Raw genomic sequence first — 13,939 nt, 5'->3', positions numbered from 1 at the left:
GTCGTGACCTGCTGAGGGGTGAGTCATGTGACTACTGAAGGGTGGCTGGGGGAGTCATGACTGAGGTACTGGTCATGTAATATGAGGAGGTTGGCCCATGGACAATGAGGGTGGTCATGCAGTGGCTCTACGAGGTGTGGTCATGTGGCTACAGGGGGTGGTCATGCTGACTCTATGAGAGGAGTGATCATGTGACAAATGAGAGGTGGTCATGTGACTCTATGAGAAAGTCCTTCATGTGACTATGAGGGGTGGTCATGGGCGGCAAGTTGGTCATGTGACTCTGAGGGGTGGTCATGTGACTGACCTCCATGAGATGGTCATGCTGACAATGAGGGGTGGTCATGTGACTCTGCAGGGAAATTGGTCATGACGCGGGGGTAGTGAGGGGTGGTCATGTGGGACTCTGAGGGGGTGGTAGGTGGTCATGTGAATATGAGAGGGTGGTCTGCCCTTGTGACTGAGGGAATGGTCATGTGAGACTCTATGAGGAGGTCAGTCATGTGACTATGAGGGGTAGTCATGTGACTCTATGAGAGGGTGGTCATGTGATTTGCAGGGTGGTCATGTGACTCTATGAGAGTGGTCATGTGACTCAATGAGGGTGTCATGTGACTCTATGAGGGGTGGTCATGTGACTCTATGAGAGGTGGTCATGACTGAATTGGTCATGTGACAATGAGGGGTGGTCAGGTGATGTGTGACTGAGTTGGTCGTGTGACAATGAGGGTGGTCATGTGACTCTATGAGGGGTGGTCATGTGACTATGAGGGGTGGTCATGTGACTCTGACAAATGAGGTGGTCCATGTGGCCATGTGATGAGGTGCAATGAGGGGTCATGTGACAATGAGGGGTGGTCATGTGATTCTATGAGGGGTGGTCATGTGACTATGAGAGTGGTCATGTGACTATGAGGGGGTGGTCATGTGACTATGAGAGGTGGTCATGTGACTCCTGAGGGGTGGCTGCGTGACTGAGGGGTGGTCATGTGACTGAGAGGTGATCATGTGACTCTATGAGGGGTGGTCATGTGACTCTATGAGAGGTGGTCATGTGACTATGAGGGGTGGTCATGTGACTATGAGGGGTGGTCATGTGACTATGAGAGGTGGTCATCTCTATGGTGATCATGTGACTATGAGAGGTGGTCCTGTCTGTGACTTGGTCATGTGACTATGAGGGGTGGTCATGTGACTCTATGAGAGGTGGTCATGTGACTATGAGAGGTGGTCATGTGACTCTATGAGAGGTGGTCATGTGACTATGAGAGGTGGTCATGTGACTCTATGAGAGGTGGTCATGTGTGACTGAGAGGGAGTGTGGCTACTAGAGGTCATGTGACTATGAGAGGTGGTCATGTGACTCTATGAGAGGTGGTCATGTGACTCTATGAGGGGTGGTCATGTGACAATGAGGGGTGGTCATGTGACTCTGGTGGTCATGTGACTCTAATGAGGGGTGATGTGACTCTATGAGGGGTGGTCATGTGACTATGAGAGGTGGTCATGTGACTATGAGAGGTGGTCATGTGACTCTGAGAGTTGGTCATGTGACAATGAGGGGTGGTCATGTGACTCTATGAGAGGTGGTCATGTGACTATGAGAGGTGGTCATGTGACTCTATGAGGGGTGGTCATGTGACTATGAGAGGTGGTCATGTGACTATGAGAATTCAGTCATGTGACTATGAGGGAGTCATGTGACTAAGGAGGGGTGTCCATGAGAGGTGGTCATGTGACTCTATGAGGGGTGAGTCATGTGACTGCTGACTCTATGAGGATGGTCATGTGACTCTGAGGGGTGGTCATGTGACTATGAGGTGGTCATGTGACTCTATGAGGGGTGGTCATGTGACTATGAGAGTGGTCATGTGACATGAGGTGGTCATGTGATGGGGTGGTCATGTGACTCTATGAGGGGTGGTCATGTGACTATGAGAGGGGTGGTCATGTGACTCTGTGAGAGGTGGTCATGTGACTCTCTGTGAGAGGTGGAGTCATGTGACTAGGGGTCATGTGACTCATGAGAGGTGGTCCATGTGACTTATGAGGGGTATGAGTCATGTGACTATGAGGTGGTCATGTGACTCTGCAGGGGTGGTCATGTGACTATGAGAGGTGGTCATGTGACTCTATGAGGGGTGGGTCATATGGACTCCAGGGGCTGGTCATGTGACTCTAGGGGTGGTCATGCGACCAAGGAGGAGGTGGTCATGTGACTCTCTATGAGGGGTGGTCATGTGACTGAGGAGGTGTTTGAGGTGGCCGCGTGACTCGTCATGTGTGAGGGGTGGTCATGTGACTCTATGAGCGGTGGTCATGTGACAATGAGGGGTGGTCATGTGACTCTATGAGGTGGTCATGTGACTGAGGTGGTCATGTGACTATGAGGGGTGGTCATGTGACTATGAGAGGTGGTCAAGACTTATGAGGGGTGTCATGTGGGAGGTGGTCATGTGACTCTATGAGGGGTGGTCATGTGACTCTATGAGGGGTGGTCATGTGACTGAGAGGTGGGGTGGTCATGTGAGCTATGAGGGTGGTCATGTGTGGCTCTGGGAGGTGGTCCATTAGCATTCTATGAGAGGTGCATGTGACTCAATGAGGGGTGGTCATGTGACTCTATGAGAGGGTGAGTGGTCATGTGACTATGAGGGGTATGTGACTATGAGAGGTGGTCATGTGACTATGAGAGGTGGTCATGTGACTCTATGAGAGGTGGTCATGTGACTCTATGAGGGGTGGTCATGTGACTCTATGAGGGGTGGTCATGTGACTGAGGGGTGAATCGTGACTATGAGAGGTGGTCATGTGACTGGGAGGGTGGCACATGACTCTGACTCTATGAGGAGGTGGTCATGTGACTCTATGAGGGTGGTGTGACTGAGGGGTGCCTCTGGAGAATTGGTCATGTGACTGAGGGGTGGTCATGTGACTCTATGAGGGGTGGTCATGTGACTATGAGAGGTGGTCATGTGACTCTATGAGGAGTGGTCATGTGACTCTAGAGGGGTGGCTGCGTGACTCATGAGGGTGGTCATGTGACTGAGAGGTGGTCATGACCTATGAGAGGTGGTCATGTGACTCTGAGAGGTGGCTGCGTGACTCATGAGAGGTATTGCGGACTATGAGAGGTGGTCATGTGACTCTATGAGAGGTGGTCATGTGACTATGAGAGGTGGTCATGTGACTCTATGAGAGGTGGTCATGTGACTGTACCTCGGATGAGAGACGTGATGCCGAGCCGGGTGACGAACACATTGTCCAGGTCCTCGCTGCCGGTGAACAGCTCGGCGATCACGTACAGGTTGGGCCGGACCTCTCTGGCTGCTGCCAGCAGGGCCTGGACCCACCGGGAGGAGAGCGCCATGAGCATCTGGCGCCTCCAGAGATCATTATTACATGCGCCTCGGGAGTTCGGACCGGAGGGGGCGTACCTCGGCCACGTGGAGCGGCGTGGAGTGGCAGTTGTCCAGCCGGACGCCGTGGAAGTGCTGGGCGGTGATCTCCGTGTAGCGCCTCATGTGGGCCCACAGGAAGGGGCAGTCCTCCGGGCCGCATGCCGCTTCAGCTGTCATGCACCAGCTCCCGACGCAGGTACACCTGGGAGCCTGGAGCACACGATGCATCATAACCTGGTCTCATGTACACTCGATGCATCATAACCTGGTCTCATGTACACTCGATGCATCATAACCTGGTCTCATGTACACACGATGCATCATAACCTGGTCTCATGTACCCCATGATGCATCATAACCTGGTCCATGTACACCATGATGCATCACCAACCTGGTCTCATGTACACATGATGCATCATAAACTGTCTCATATGATGCATAACCTGGTCTCATGTACACCATGATGCATCATAACCTGGTCTCATGTACCTCGGATGAGAGGCATCATAACCTGGTCTCATGTACACATGATGCATCAGGTAACCGCTGCAGTGCTCGATCACGTACAGGTTGGGCCAGGACCTCTCTGGTCTGCTGTAACACACCGGGAGGAGAGCGCCATGAGCATCACGGCGCCCTCTCCTCAGAGATCACACGTTACATACAATCATAGCCCTGGTCTCATGGACCTGATCTCGATGTCGCCTTGATGCCGCAACTGCGCTGTCGCCCCAGCACACCAGCTCCCGACGCAGGTACACCTGGGAGCCTGGAGCACACGATGCATCATAACCTGGTCTCATGTACACACGATGCATCATAACCTGGTCTCATGTACACACGATGCATCATAACCTGGTCTCATGTACACATGATGCATCATAACCTGGTCTCATGTACACATGATGTCCATAACCTGGTCTCATGTACACACGATGCATCATAACCTGGTCTCATGTACACATGATGCATCATAACCTGGTCTCATGTACACTCGATGCATCATAACCTGGTCTCATGTACACACGATGCATCATAACCTGGTCTCATGTACCCCATGATGCATCATAACCTGGTCTCATGTACACACAATGCATCATAACCTGGTCTCATGTACACACGATGCATCATAACCTGGTCTCATGTACACATGATGCATCATAACCTGGTCTCATGTACCCCATGATGCATCATAACCTGGTCTCATGTACACATGATGCATCATAACCTGGTCTCATGTACTATGATGCATCATAACCTGGTCTCATGTACACATGATGCATCATAACCTGGTCTCATGTACACATGATGCATCATAACCTGGTCTCATGTACACATGATGCATCATAACCTGGTCTCATGTACACATGATGCATCATAACCTGGTCTCATGTACCCCATGAAGCATCATAACCTGGTCTCATGTACACCATGATGCATCATAACCTGGTCTCATGTACACACGATGCATCATAACCTGGTCTCATGTACACATGATGCATCATAACCTGGTCTCATGTACCCCATGATGCATCATAACCTGGTCTCATGTACACATGATGCATCATAAACTGGTCTCATGTACCCCATGATGCATCATAACCTGGTCTCATGTACACCATGATGCATCATAACCTGGTCTCATGTACACATGATGCATCATAACCTGGTCTCATGTACCCCATGATGCATCATAACCTGGTCTCATGTACACATGATGCATCATAACCTGGTCTCATGTACACATGATGCATCATAACCTGGTCTCATGTACACACGATGCATCATAACCTGGTCTCATGTACCCCATGATGCATCATAACCTGGTCTCATGTACACATGATGCATCATAACCTGGTCTCATGTACACATGATGCATCATAACCTGGTCTCATGTACCCCATGATGCATCATAACCTGGTCTCATGTACACATGATGCATCATAACCTGGTCTCATGTACACATGATGCATCATAACCTGGTCTCATGTACCCCATGATGCATCATAACCTGGTCTCATGTACCCCATGATGCATCATAACCTGGTCTCATGTACACATGATGCATCATAAACTGGTCTCATGTACCCCATGATGCATCATAACCTGGTCTCATGTACCCCATGATGCATCATAACCTGGTCTCATGTACACACGATGCATCATAACCTGGTCTCATGTACACACGATGCATCATAACCTGGTCTCATGTACACATGATGCATCATAACCTGGTCTCATGTACACATGATGCATCATAAACTGGTCTCATGTACCCCATGATGCATCATAACCTGGTCTCATGTACACATGATGCATCATAACCTGGTCTCATGTACCCCATGATGCATCATAACCTGGTCTCATGTACCCCATGATGCATCATAACCTGGTACCCCATGATGCATCATAACCTGGTCTCATGTACCCCATGATGCATCATAACCTGGGCTCATGTACACACGATGCATCATAACCTGGTCTCATGTACACACGATGTATCATAACCTGGTCTCATGTACACACGATGCATCATAACCTGGTCTCATGTACCCCATGATGCATCATAACCTGGTCTCATGTACCCCATGATGCATCATAACCTGGTCCTAACCTGAAGGAGGACGTTAGCTACCTGGTTCAGCGAAGTTGCGCAGCGGGTCGTCCCCCATGACCCAGCCGTTGTGGGCCAGGAGGCGTTGGCTCTGGTCCGGCTGCTCCAGCAGCTGCAGGTCCTGCTCCAGGCTGGAGTCCGGGTGTGGGAAGGTGAAGTACCTGGGAGACACACCTTAGTATACAGGTGTGTGTGTGTGTGTGTGTGTGTGTGTGTGTGTGTGCATGATGCTCCTCGCCCTCCGCCTCCGTACCTGGTGACCAGAGGGTTCTCCCTGCTCACAGGACCCAGCTTGGGGCCGTGGTCCGCCAGGTGCTCGTACACTACGTTTCCCACAATGCAGTTGGTCGCCTTGAGGAGAAGGAGCACAACGAGCAGTACAGTCTATATGTATTCATAGAGGTAGTACCTGGTTATGTATGTATTCATAGAGGTAGTACCTGGTTATGTATGTATTCATAGAGGTAGTACATGGTTATGTATGTATTCATAGAGGTAGTATCTGGTTATGTATGTATTCATAGAGGTAGTATCTGGTTATGTATGTATTCATAGAGGTAGTATCTGGTTATGTATGTATTCATAGAGGTAGTATCTGGTTATGTATGTATTCATAGAGGTAGTACATGGTTATGTATGTATTCATAGAGGTAGTATCTGGTTATGTATGTATTCATAGAGGTAGTATCTGGTTATGTATGTATTCATAGAGGTAGTATCTGGTTATGTATGTATTCATAGAGGTAGTACCTTCTCCAGGTGCTGCTGCATGATGGCGTGTTGTTCTTCATTCAGTTCGTTCAGTTTCTCTCTCAGCCAACCACAGCACTCCTCTACATGCTGAGGGGCGGAGCTACAGAGACACAAGAACCACCACGCTGCATCAGAGTAATACATAAACACTAGGGCTGTGAAACGATTACAATTTTTAATCAGGTTAATCACAGGTTTCTGTGGATTAATCATGATTAATCCCATATATACATTCAGGGTTTTTCCTGGGTCAAAATGGGTCGTCGGTGCTCCCACCGTCTGTCCGTTGAGTGAGTGATCAGCAGCTGGCCGCTCGGTCCATTCGCACACCTCACAGTTGCGTATTGATCAGACAAGAAGACACGCTTATCAACTCCAGTGTTTCCCCTCCTATTATAACAGGGGGAAATCTCCACCCGTCACCCTGTAATTTTCGTCTACCCCCCCCCGCCCCCCCCCCGTCAACAATTCTCGGCTCGCGCGACAGAGCGATGCGCGCGCCGGCATCGAAGGCATCGAAGCTCTGCGGCGACCACGATCGACATATTGAGCACCCCTGCAGCAAAACATTAAAGAGCCGAGAGTTTTTTTCAGCGTGAGAAATACGATGTGTGGCGGGAGTGCGTGAGTTAAGACCGAAATGCGTGAGTCTCACGCTCAATGCGTGACACTTGAGAGCCCTGCATTGCTCACCAGTGCGCGCGCCAGCATCGGAGCTCTGCCGCGCGAGCCGAGAGAAGAGTTGTTGACGGGGGTGCAAGTGACTTTTTTCCGTCCCGATGAGCGCGCACACGCCGGCATCCGAGCTCTGCGGTGCGCGAGACGGAGATCAGAGTCGTGTTAACGCGACACTAGAGACAGAATGACATGCTGCTGGAGAGACGACCAACAACAGACGGATTGAAGCTCATTCTGCGCATGCGTTAAATGCGTTAAAAATAAATAACTAGTTAAACCTGTAATTTAATTAACTGAGTTAACGCGTTATTTTTCACAGCACTAATAAACACACATGTATACATACATGTATTATGTTCACATAGACATGTCATGTATACATGGTGTGTGATGGTCTTATTAAAGTCCCCTGTGTGTGTTGTCCTGTTCAGACCTGTGAGGGACGAAGGTCTGGAGAGCAGAGTCCATGTCCAACGTGTTGCCATAGCGATGGTATGCTGGGTCCTGATAGGTCCTCAGGTCCTTCTTCCCCCCGGTCTGACTCTGGTCCGGCTTGGTGCCTAAACACAGACACACAAGTCATCAATTCACATTACTATATTAGTATAATACAGGGAAACCCAGCATGTCCCTGAACGCATCTCGGCTCCGCACCGTGGAGGAGCTGGGTTCTGAACTGGTCCACAGCCTCGTCCACCTGCAGCTGGAAGAACTCCCACAGCTTGATGTGAGGGTACACGTCCTGCCACAGCACACTGCGGAGGGCCTGGGGGGGGGAGAGAGAGAGAGAGGGAGAGGGAGAGAGACAGAGAGAGAGAGGGAGAGGGAGAGAGACAGAGAGAGAGAGGGAGAGAGACAGAGACAGAGAGAGAGAGAGGGAGAGAGACAGAGAGAGAGAGAGAGAGACAGAGAGAGAGAGGGAGAGAGACAGAGAGAGAGAGGGAGGGAGAGAGAGAGAGAGGGAGATTGATTTGATTGTCTAGGTGTCTTTATTTTCCATTCATTTCAGGTTACAGTTATACTGTTCATCAAAAAATTACAAAACTAAATAATGCAAATACAAATAAACAAACATCAACAAGAAAACATTAGTAAGGAACAACAACTCATAAGTTCAAAAACAGAGCGTCTCCTCTAACTGAACACAGGACGTCCTTTAGCGCCCAAAATGTCACAAACAGTTCTGTTTTATTTGTTAGTTTGTAAAAACCAAACTCCCCCCTGAGCCGAGCGGTCAGGAGCCCCGTCAGCATCAGACTTGCGTCTTCTGACCCTGCACCTCTGACGCGGTTTTTCCTGGATTTCCAAATTGCCAGTTTGGCCAGTCCTGAGAGGAAATTGATTAGTGTGTGCACATTTTTGTTTTTTTGGGAATAGTTCGGACCATAAATAAAAAGGCGAAAAGAAAAGTTCCTAAGCCCTGATACCATGCCTGCAGGCGACTGAAAAGTCTGACCAGTCTGGAGCACTCCACAAACAGATGGTGGATCGTTTCTGTCTGAGAGCAGAAAGGACAGCCGTCTCTGAGCCCGGATCCAGGTGCACCAGATACGGTTCGTAGCTATGGCCCCATGTACAATCCTCCACTGGAGGTCTCCTGTCCTTTGTCCACAGGGGTTTGTACAGGAAGCGTAACTGCCCCTGGGAGGATCCTGCCAAGAAACCTGTCCACTTGACACCCTCACACCTCCAGAGAACGGGTTAGAAACCTTCACAGAGATCTGGTACACTGCTTTCTCCCCAGAGACTCAAACTCCCCAACTGGGGTGTCTTCAGGGACAGCAAGATGTCCTCCTCCTCCTTCCACTGTCCACAGGACAGACCACCAGAGGTGGGAAGACATCTCCACTCCTCATCATCCCATTGGTTGAATATAGTGGGTCCTCAACAAATGCTCTAAGGCAGGGTCTCAAACTCAACTTACCTGGGGGCCGCTGGAGGTAGACTCTGGGTGAAGCTGGGCGCATCAAGTATTCCACAAAAAAGGGTTTCAAGTATTCAAAAAAACGACAACTGATCCAATCTTCTCAATCTTTACTAATAATAAGTCAGAGCGCAGAACATTAACGGTTCTTCAGAACATAGGCTTCAAGTATTTAAAAAAAACTGACAACTGATCCAAACTTCTCAATCTTTACTAATAATAAGTCAGAACGTGCAGAACATTAACGGTTCTTCAGAACATAGGCTTCAAGTATTTAAAAAAAACTGACAACTAATCCAAACTTCTCAATCTTTACTAATAAGTCAGAACATGCAGAACATGAACGGTTCTTCAGAACATAAGCTTAACTTACTTCCTCCTACTCCTTGCTGCCAGAGACTTGGCAGCGCTTCCTCTCACACAGCTGATCCACATTTGGCTTGAGGGAGGAAGCAACTGAGACCCTCAGTATGGCTTTAAGATGGTCATCTTTAAGTTTGGACCTGAACTTTGACTTATTAAAGTTCATTGTGGAGAAGAGCTTTTCACACAGATAGGTGCTGCCAAAAAGGCACATGATCCGCTTAAACATCCTGGAAAGCTCAGGGAAGGTGGGGCAATTCTCTCAAAAATTGTCCAAGCTTGTCTGTTTTTCCACTCACCTCTCTGAACTTGGCTTGAGTTCAGAATTGCACTGCAGGTCAATTAGCTCCATCTGAAGCACAGGGGCATCTTCCACATCGAAGAGAAGGGGTCAGCAAAAATTTGAAAAGTGGCTCTGTGTGTCTTGAAGTCTGCAAACCTGTTGTCAAATTCATCCTGTAGCTTTCCAATGGTATCAGCATACTTCTCACCACTGAATGTTGTGCCTGAATCCATGAGTGCCTTGCATGCTGGGAAATGGCAGAGGTTTGTCTGGGAAAGCTGGGCTTTCCATAATACCATTTTGTGGAGAATGCTCTGACATTGTCATATGCAGCACTTACAAGCTGGCCCTGGCCTTGTAACTTCTTATTAAGTACATTCAGCTCCTGTGTGATGTCAACCAGAAAAGCTAAGTCCATTAGCCATTTGGGATCACTTAGTACAGGAACAGTCATCCCATCCTTCTCCATGAAGGCTTTCACTTGCTCTCAACTCAAAAACCTCTTCAATACCTTCCCCTACTAAGCCAACGTACCTCGGTGAAGTAGAGCACGTCCTCATATGCTGAATCTATTTCCAAAAAGCGCGAAACTGTCGGTGCTTTAAACCCCTGGATCTGATATGGTTGATGAATTTCACAACGTCAAACATCACATTGTCAAACTTCAGGCATTTGCTGCAAAGGGCCTGCTGGTGGATAATGCAGTGCAGAGTAATGGCCTCTTCCACACCCTCCTCTTCCAGTTTTTTAACAAGTGCCACCAGTCCATTTTCCTCCCTGTCATTGATGGCGCTCAGTTGTTATTCCAGCAACGCTTCCATAGTAAGCCGGCATCCACAATGGAATCACACAGCTGGCGGAATATTTCCTGACCGTGGTCTGGCCATGCATTGAATCATTGTGAGCAACTCCTCCGTCCTTCAAAATTATCATCAACACCACGGACATATATTGCGAGCTGCGCAGTGTCAGTGACGTCTGTGCTCTCATCACGAGCGAGTGAGAATGAATGGAAATGTTTAGCTTTCTCACGCAGTTGATCGTAAATGTTTCCTGACATGTCAGAAATGCGCTCTGCCACTGTTGGCTGAAATGCTAATATTACTAAACTGTCCCTTTTTTTCCGGGCAGACTATACTTGCAGCCTGTAACATGCACTGTTTGATGAACTCGCCGTCTTTGAATGGCTTTCCTGCCTTAGCGATCATCTCACTCACCACGTAACTAACTTTGACAGCTGCATCACTCTCTTTGCTTGCTTTCTTGAAAAAATCTTGTTGCCTCAGTAGACATGTTTTAAGTCTGGCGACCCGGTCCTCTCGCTCATCTCCCAGGTATTTTGCATACTCCTCAGCATGTTTATTTGAGTAATGCCGTCTGATATTATACTCCTTGTGCACCGCAACTTTATCCGTACATATTAGACACGTTGGGATGCCCCTGTGCTCAACAAAAAAATATTCCGTCTCCCACTTCTCCTGAAATTGTCTGTGCTCATCGCCAACGTTTCTCTTCACAGCAGGTTTAGAAAAAGACATGACTGGGGCTGGGTGGAAAAAACCGGATAACACTGGGTGACAGGATATATTTTCCCTCCACTAGGGGACAGTCTCGAAATATGTTACAAGTGTCCAATTGCTAATTCGTTGTTGTCACGAGCCTGAGCTATGGTAGCCCACAAGTGTTAAAAAAAAAAAACGCCCAGATGCATGTGAGAAAAACGCGGGCCGCACTAACACTAAGCTTTGATTTCAGGCAGGGGGCCACAAAATATCGTTCCGCGGGCCGCAATTGGCCCGTGGGCCGCGAGTCTGAGACCCCTGCTCTAAGGGCTTCTGGTAGAGAAGCACAGACCTCCTCCACCAGCCTGAGCAGCAGCCTGCTGGACCGGATTCTGCTGAGCTCCGCAAGCTGAGGGATGGAGGTCTTCATGAGATGACCCAGCTTCACAGCCGGCCTCTCAGTCTAGATCTCAGGCTGACCGACGTCAGGGCTTGGGATGAGATGTAGCTGCTCAAAGAGCCACATCCCTGGTGTCATCACAGCTCTCCTGTGGACTGTAAAAACCTGCCATGCCTGTAAGACAGACTGGTAGAACGGGGTCAGGCCAGTTAAATCCACTGACTGGGGCTGAAGGAGGAACAGGTGTTTATCATGCCCTAAACGTCCAGCCTTTCTCAGCAGCACACAGGCAGCATCGGTCCATGGCAGGCCAGAGCTGGACAGTAGCCTCTGAGCCGTCTGCAATCTGAAAGCTCTGATGCGCGATGCAATGTCCACAAGGCCCTGTCCTCCTTCCTGGACCGGCAGGTACAGCACCGCAGCTCTCAGCCAGTGAAGTCCGGACCAGAAGAAATCCACAACTGCCTTTTGGATCCTTTGGATCAGGGCCTGTGGTGGAGGAAGAACTACAAATCGGTGCCAAAGGGTCGAGGCAACCAAGTTATTTATGATTAGGACCCTCCCCCTGTACGAGAGCTGCGGTAGCAGCCATTTCCATTGAGACAGTCTAGTACAGACTCTCTCCATAGCACCCTCCCAGTTCTGTGTTTGAAACTCCTCTGTTCCCAAAAAAACACCTAAAACCTTCAAGCCCTGCCTTCCCATCTGAGGTTGCCTGGTAGCTTTGGTGTTTCCTTGCCTACCCACTGCCCAACCTGCAAAGCTCCGCTCTTCCCCCAGTTTACCTTTGCTGAAGATGCCCTCTCAAACAAAACTAAACTGCTCCCCAGAACATCGACATCCCTCTGGTCTTTGACGAGCACATTAACATCGTCAGCATATGCTGACACCACAGCGAGGGCCGATGAGGTAGCCCCGGTAACAAGAGGCCTGACAGACGGGATCTCAGTCTGTTCAGAAGAGGTTCAATGGCAATAGCATAGAGCTGTCCAGAGATAGGACATCCCTGTCTAATACCTCTCTGGACCTGAAGTGGACAGCTCAGCGCACCCCCCACCTTCACCAGGCACCAAGCCTCCCTGGACATTAAACCCAAAAGTGACACAAACCCTTCACCAAAACCAAAAGCCCTTAAAGTGGAAAAAAGAGAACCATGATCAACACGATCAAAGGCCTTTTCTTGATCTAAGGATATTACACCCACATCAATATCATACAGTTTACAAACACTTAATAAGTCATGAGAAAAATATTGTCCATGATGGATCTGTCCGGTACGCAGTAAGACTGGTCCCTCTGGATTATAGTCTGTAGACAGTTTTTCAGACGGTTGGCGAGCACCTTGGAAAGAAGTTTATAGTCTGTGCATAACAGCCACCGGTCTCCAGTTCTTCAACAGGGACAAGTCCCCTTTCTTTGGTAGCAGTGACAGCACTGCATGTCGACATGTTGTGGGTAACAGGCCTGTCTGTGAACACTCCTGCAGCACCTCCCACAGGTCGGCTCCCAAACACTTCCAGAAGTGCTTGTAGAAGTCTGCCGGCAGCCCGTCCAGCAGGAGCTCTCCCAGCAGCCATCTGACCCACAGCAGCGGTCAGCTCCTCCAGGAGATGCTGGCATCGAGGGCAGCTCTCCTCGGGCCCAGCTGAGGAAGGTCCTGAAGCAGCTCGTCAACGCCTCTTTGTGGCTGTCCTCCTTCTTGAAGAGGGCGCTGTAGAAACTTACTGCTGTCTCATCTCAACCGGGTCAGTCGTCATCTCACCATCAGGGAGGCGGAGAGAAACCATTTGTTTGGTCCGAGAGACGGACTTCTCCAGATTGAAGAAGTAGGAAGTAGGAGCATCCATGTCCCTCACACTGGTGAACCTCGGCCTGACCGAGGCTCCTTAGCTCGCTCACGTGAAATGAACCTAGTTGTTCTTTCTCTCTGCTGAAGCCGTGTGTGTCTGTCCTGGTGTGACTGTGCTCCAAATCCCTGATCTCATTCCCTAGATCTTCAATGAGCCTTTTGACTTTTACGG

General features: G+C 49.4%; 1 protein-coding gene across 1 annotated transcript; it reads right to left on the bottom strand.

The window, feature by feature from the left end:
- Positions 1–3,567: 3,567 nt before the first annotated feature.
- Positions 3,568–9,805, bottom strand: LOC130191415 (glycogen debranching enzyme-like). Its single transcript, XM_056411066.1, has 10 exons — positions 9,791–9,805; positions 9,371–9,403; positions 8,101–8,212; positions 7,880–8,006; positions 6,766–6,868; positions 6,269–6,366; positions 6,037–6,176; positions 4,107–4,170; positions 3,913–3,995; positions 3,568–3,611 (listed from the first exon to the last, which is right to left on the bottom strand). The coding sequence occupies exons 1-10, from the start codon at positions 9,803–9,805 to the stop codon at positions 3,568–3,570; spliced, it is 819 nt and encodes a 272-aa protein (XP_056267041.1).
- Between the last annotated feature and the right edge of the window lie 4,134 nt (positions 9,806–13,939).

Source organism: Pseudoliparis swirei, unplaced genomic scaffold (assembly GCF_029220125.1).
Source record: "Pseudoliparis swirei isolate HS2019 ecotype Mariana Trench unplaced genomic scaffold, NWPU_hadal_v1 hadal_50, whole genome shotgun sequence".
In the NCBI taxonomy this organism is placed as follows: domain Eukaryota; kingdom Metazoa; phylum Chordata; class Actinopteri; order Perciformes; family Liparidae; genus Pseudoliparis; species Pseudoliparis swirei.
The sequence above is the reverse complement of the archived record's forward strand: the minus strand, read 5'-3'. Positions and strand labels throughout refer to the sequence as shown.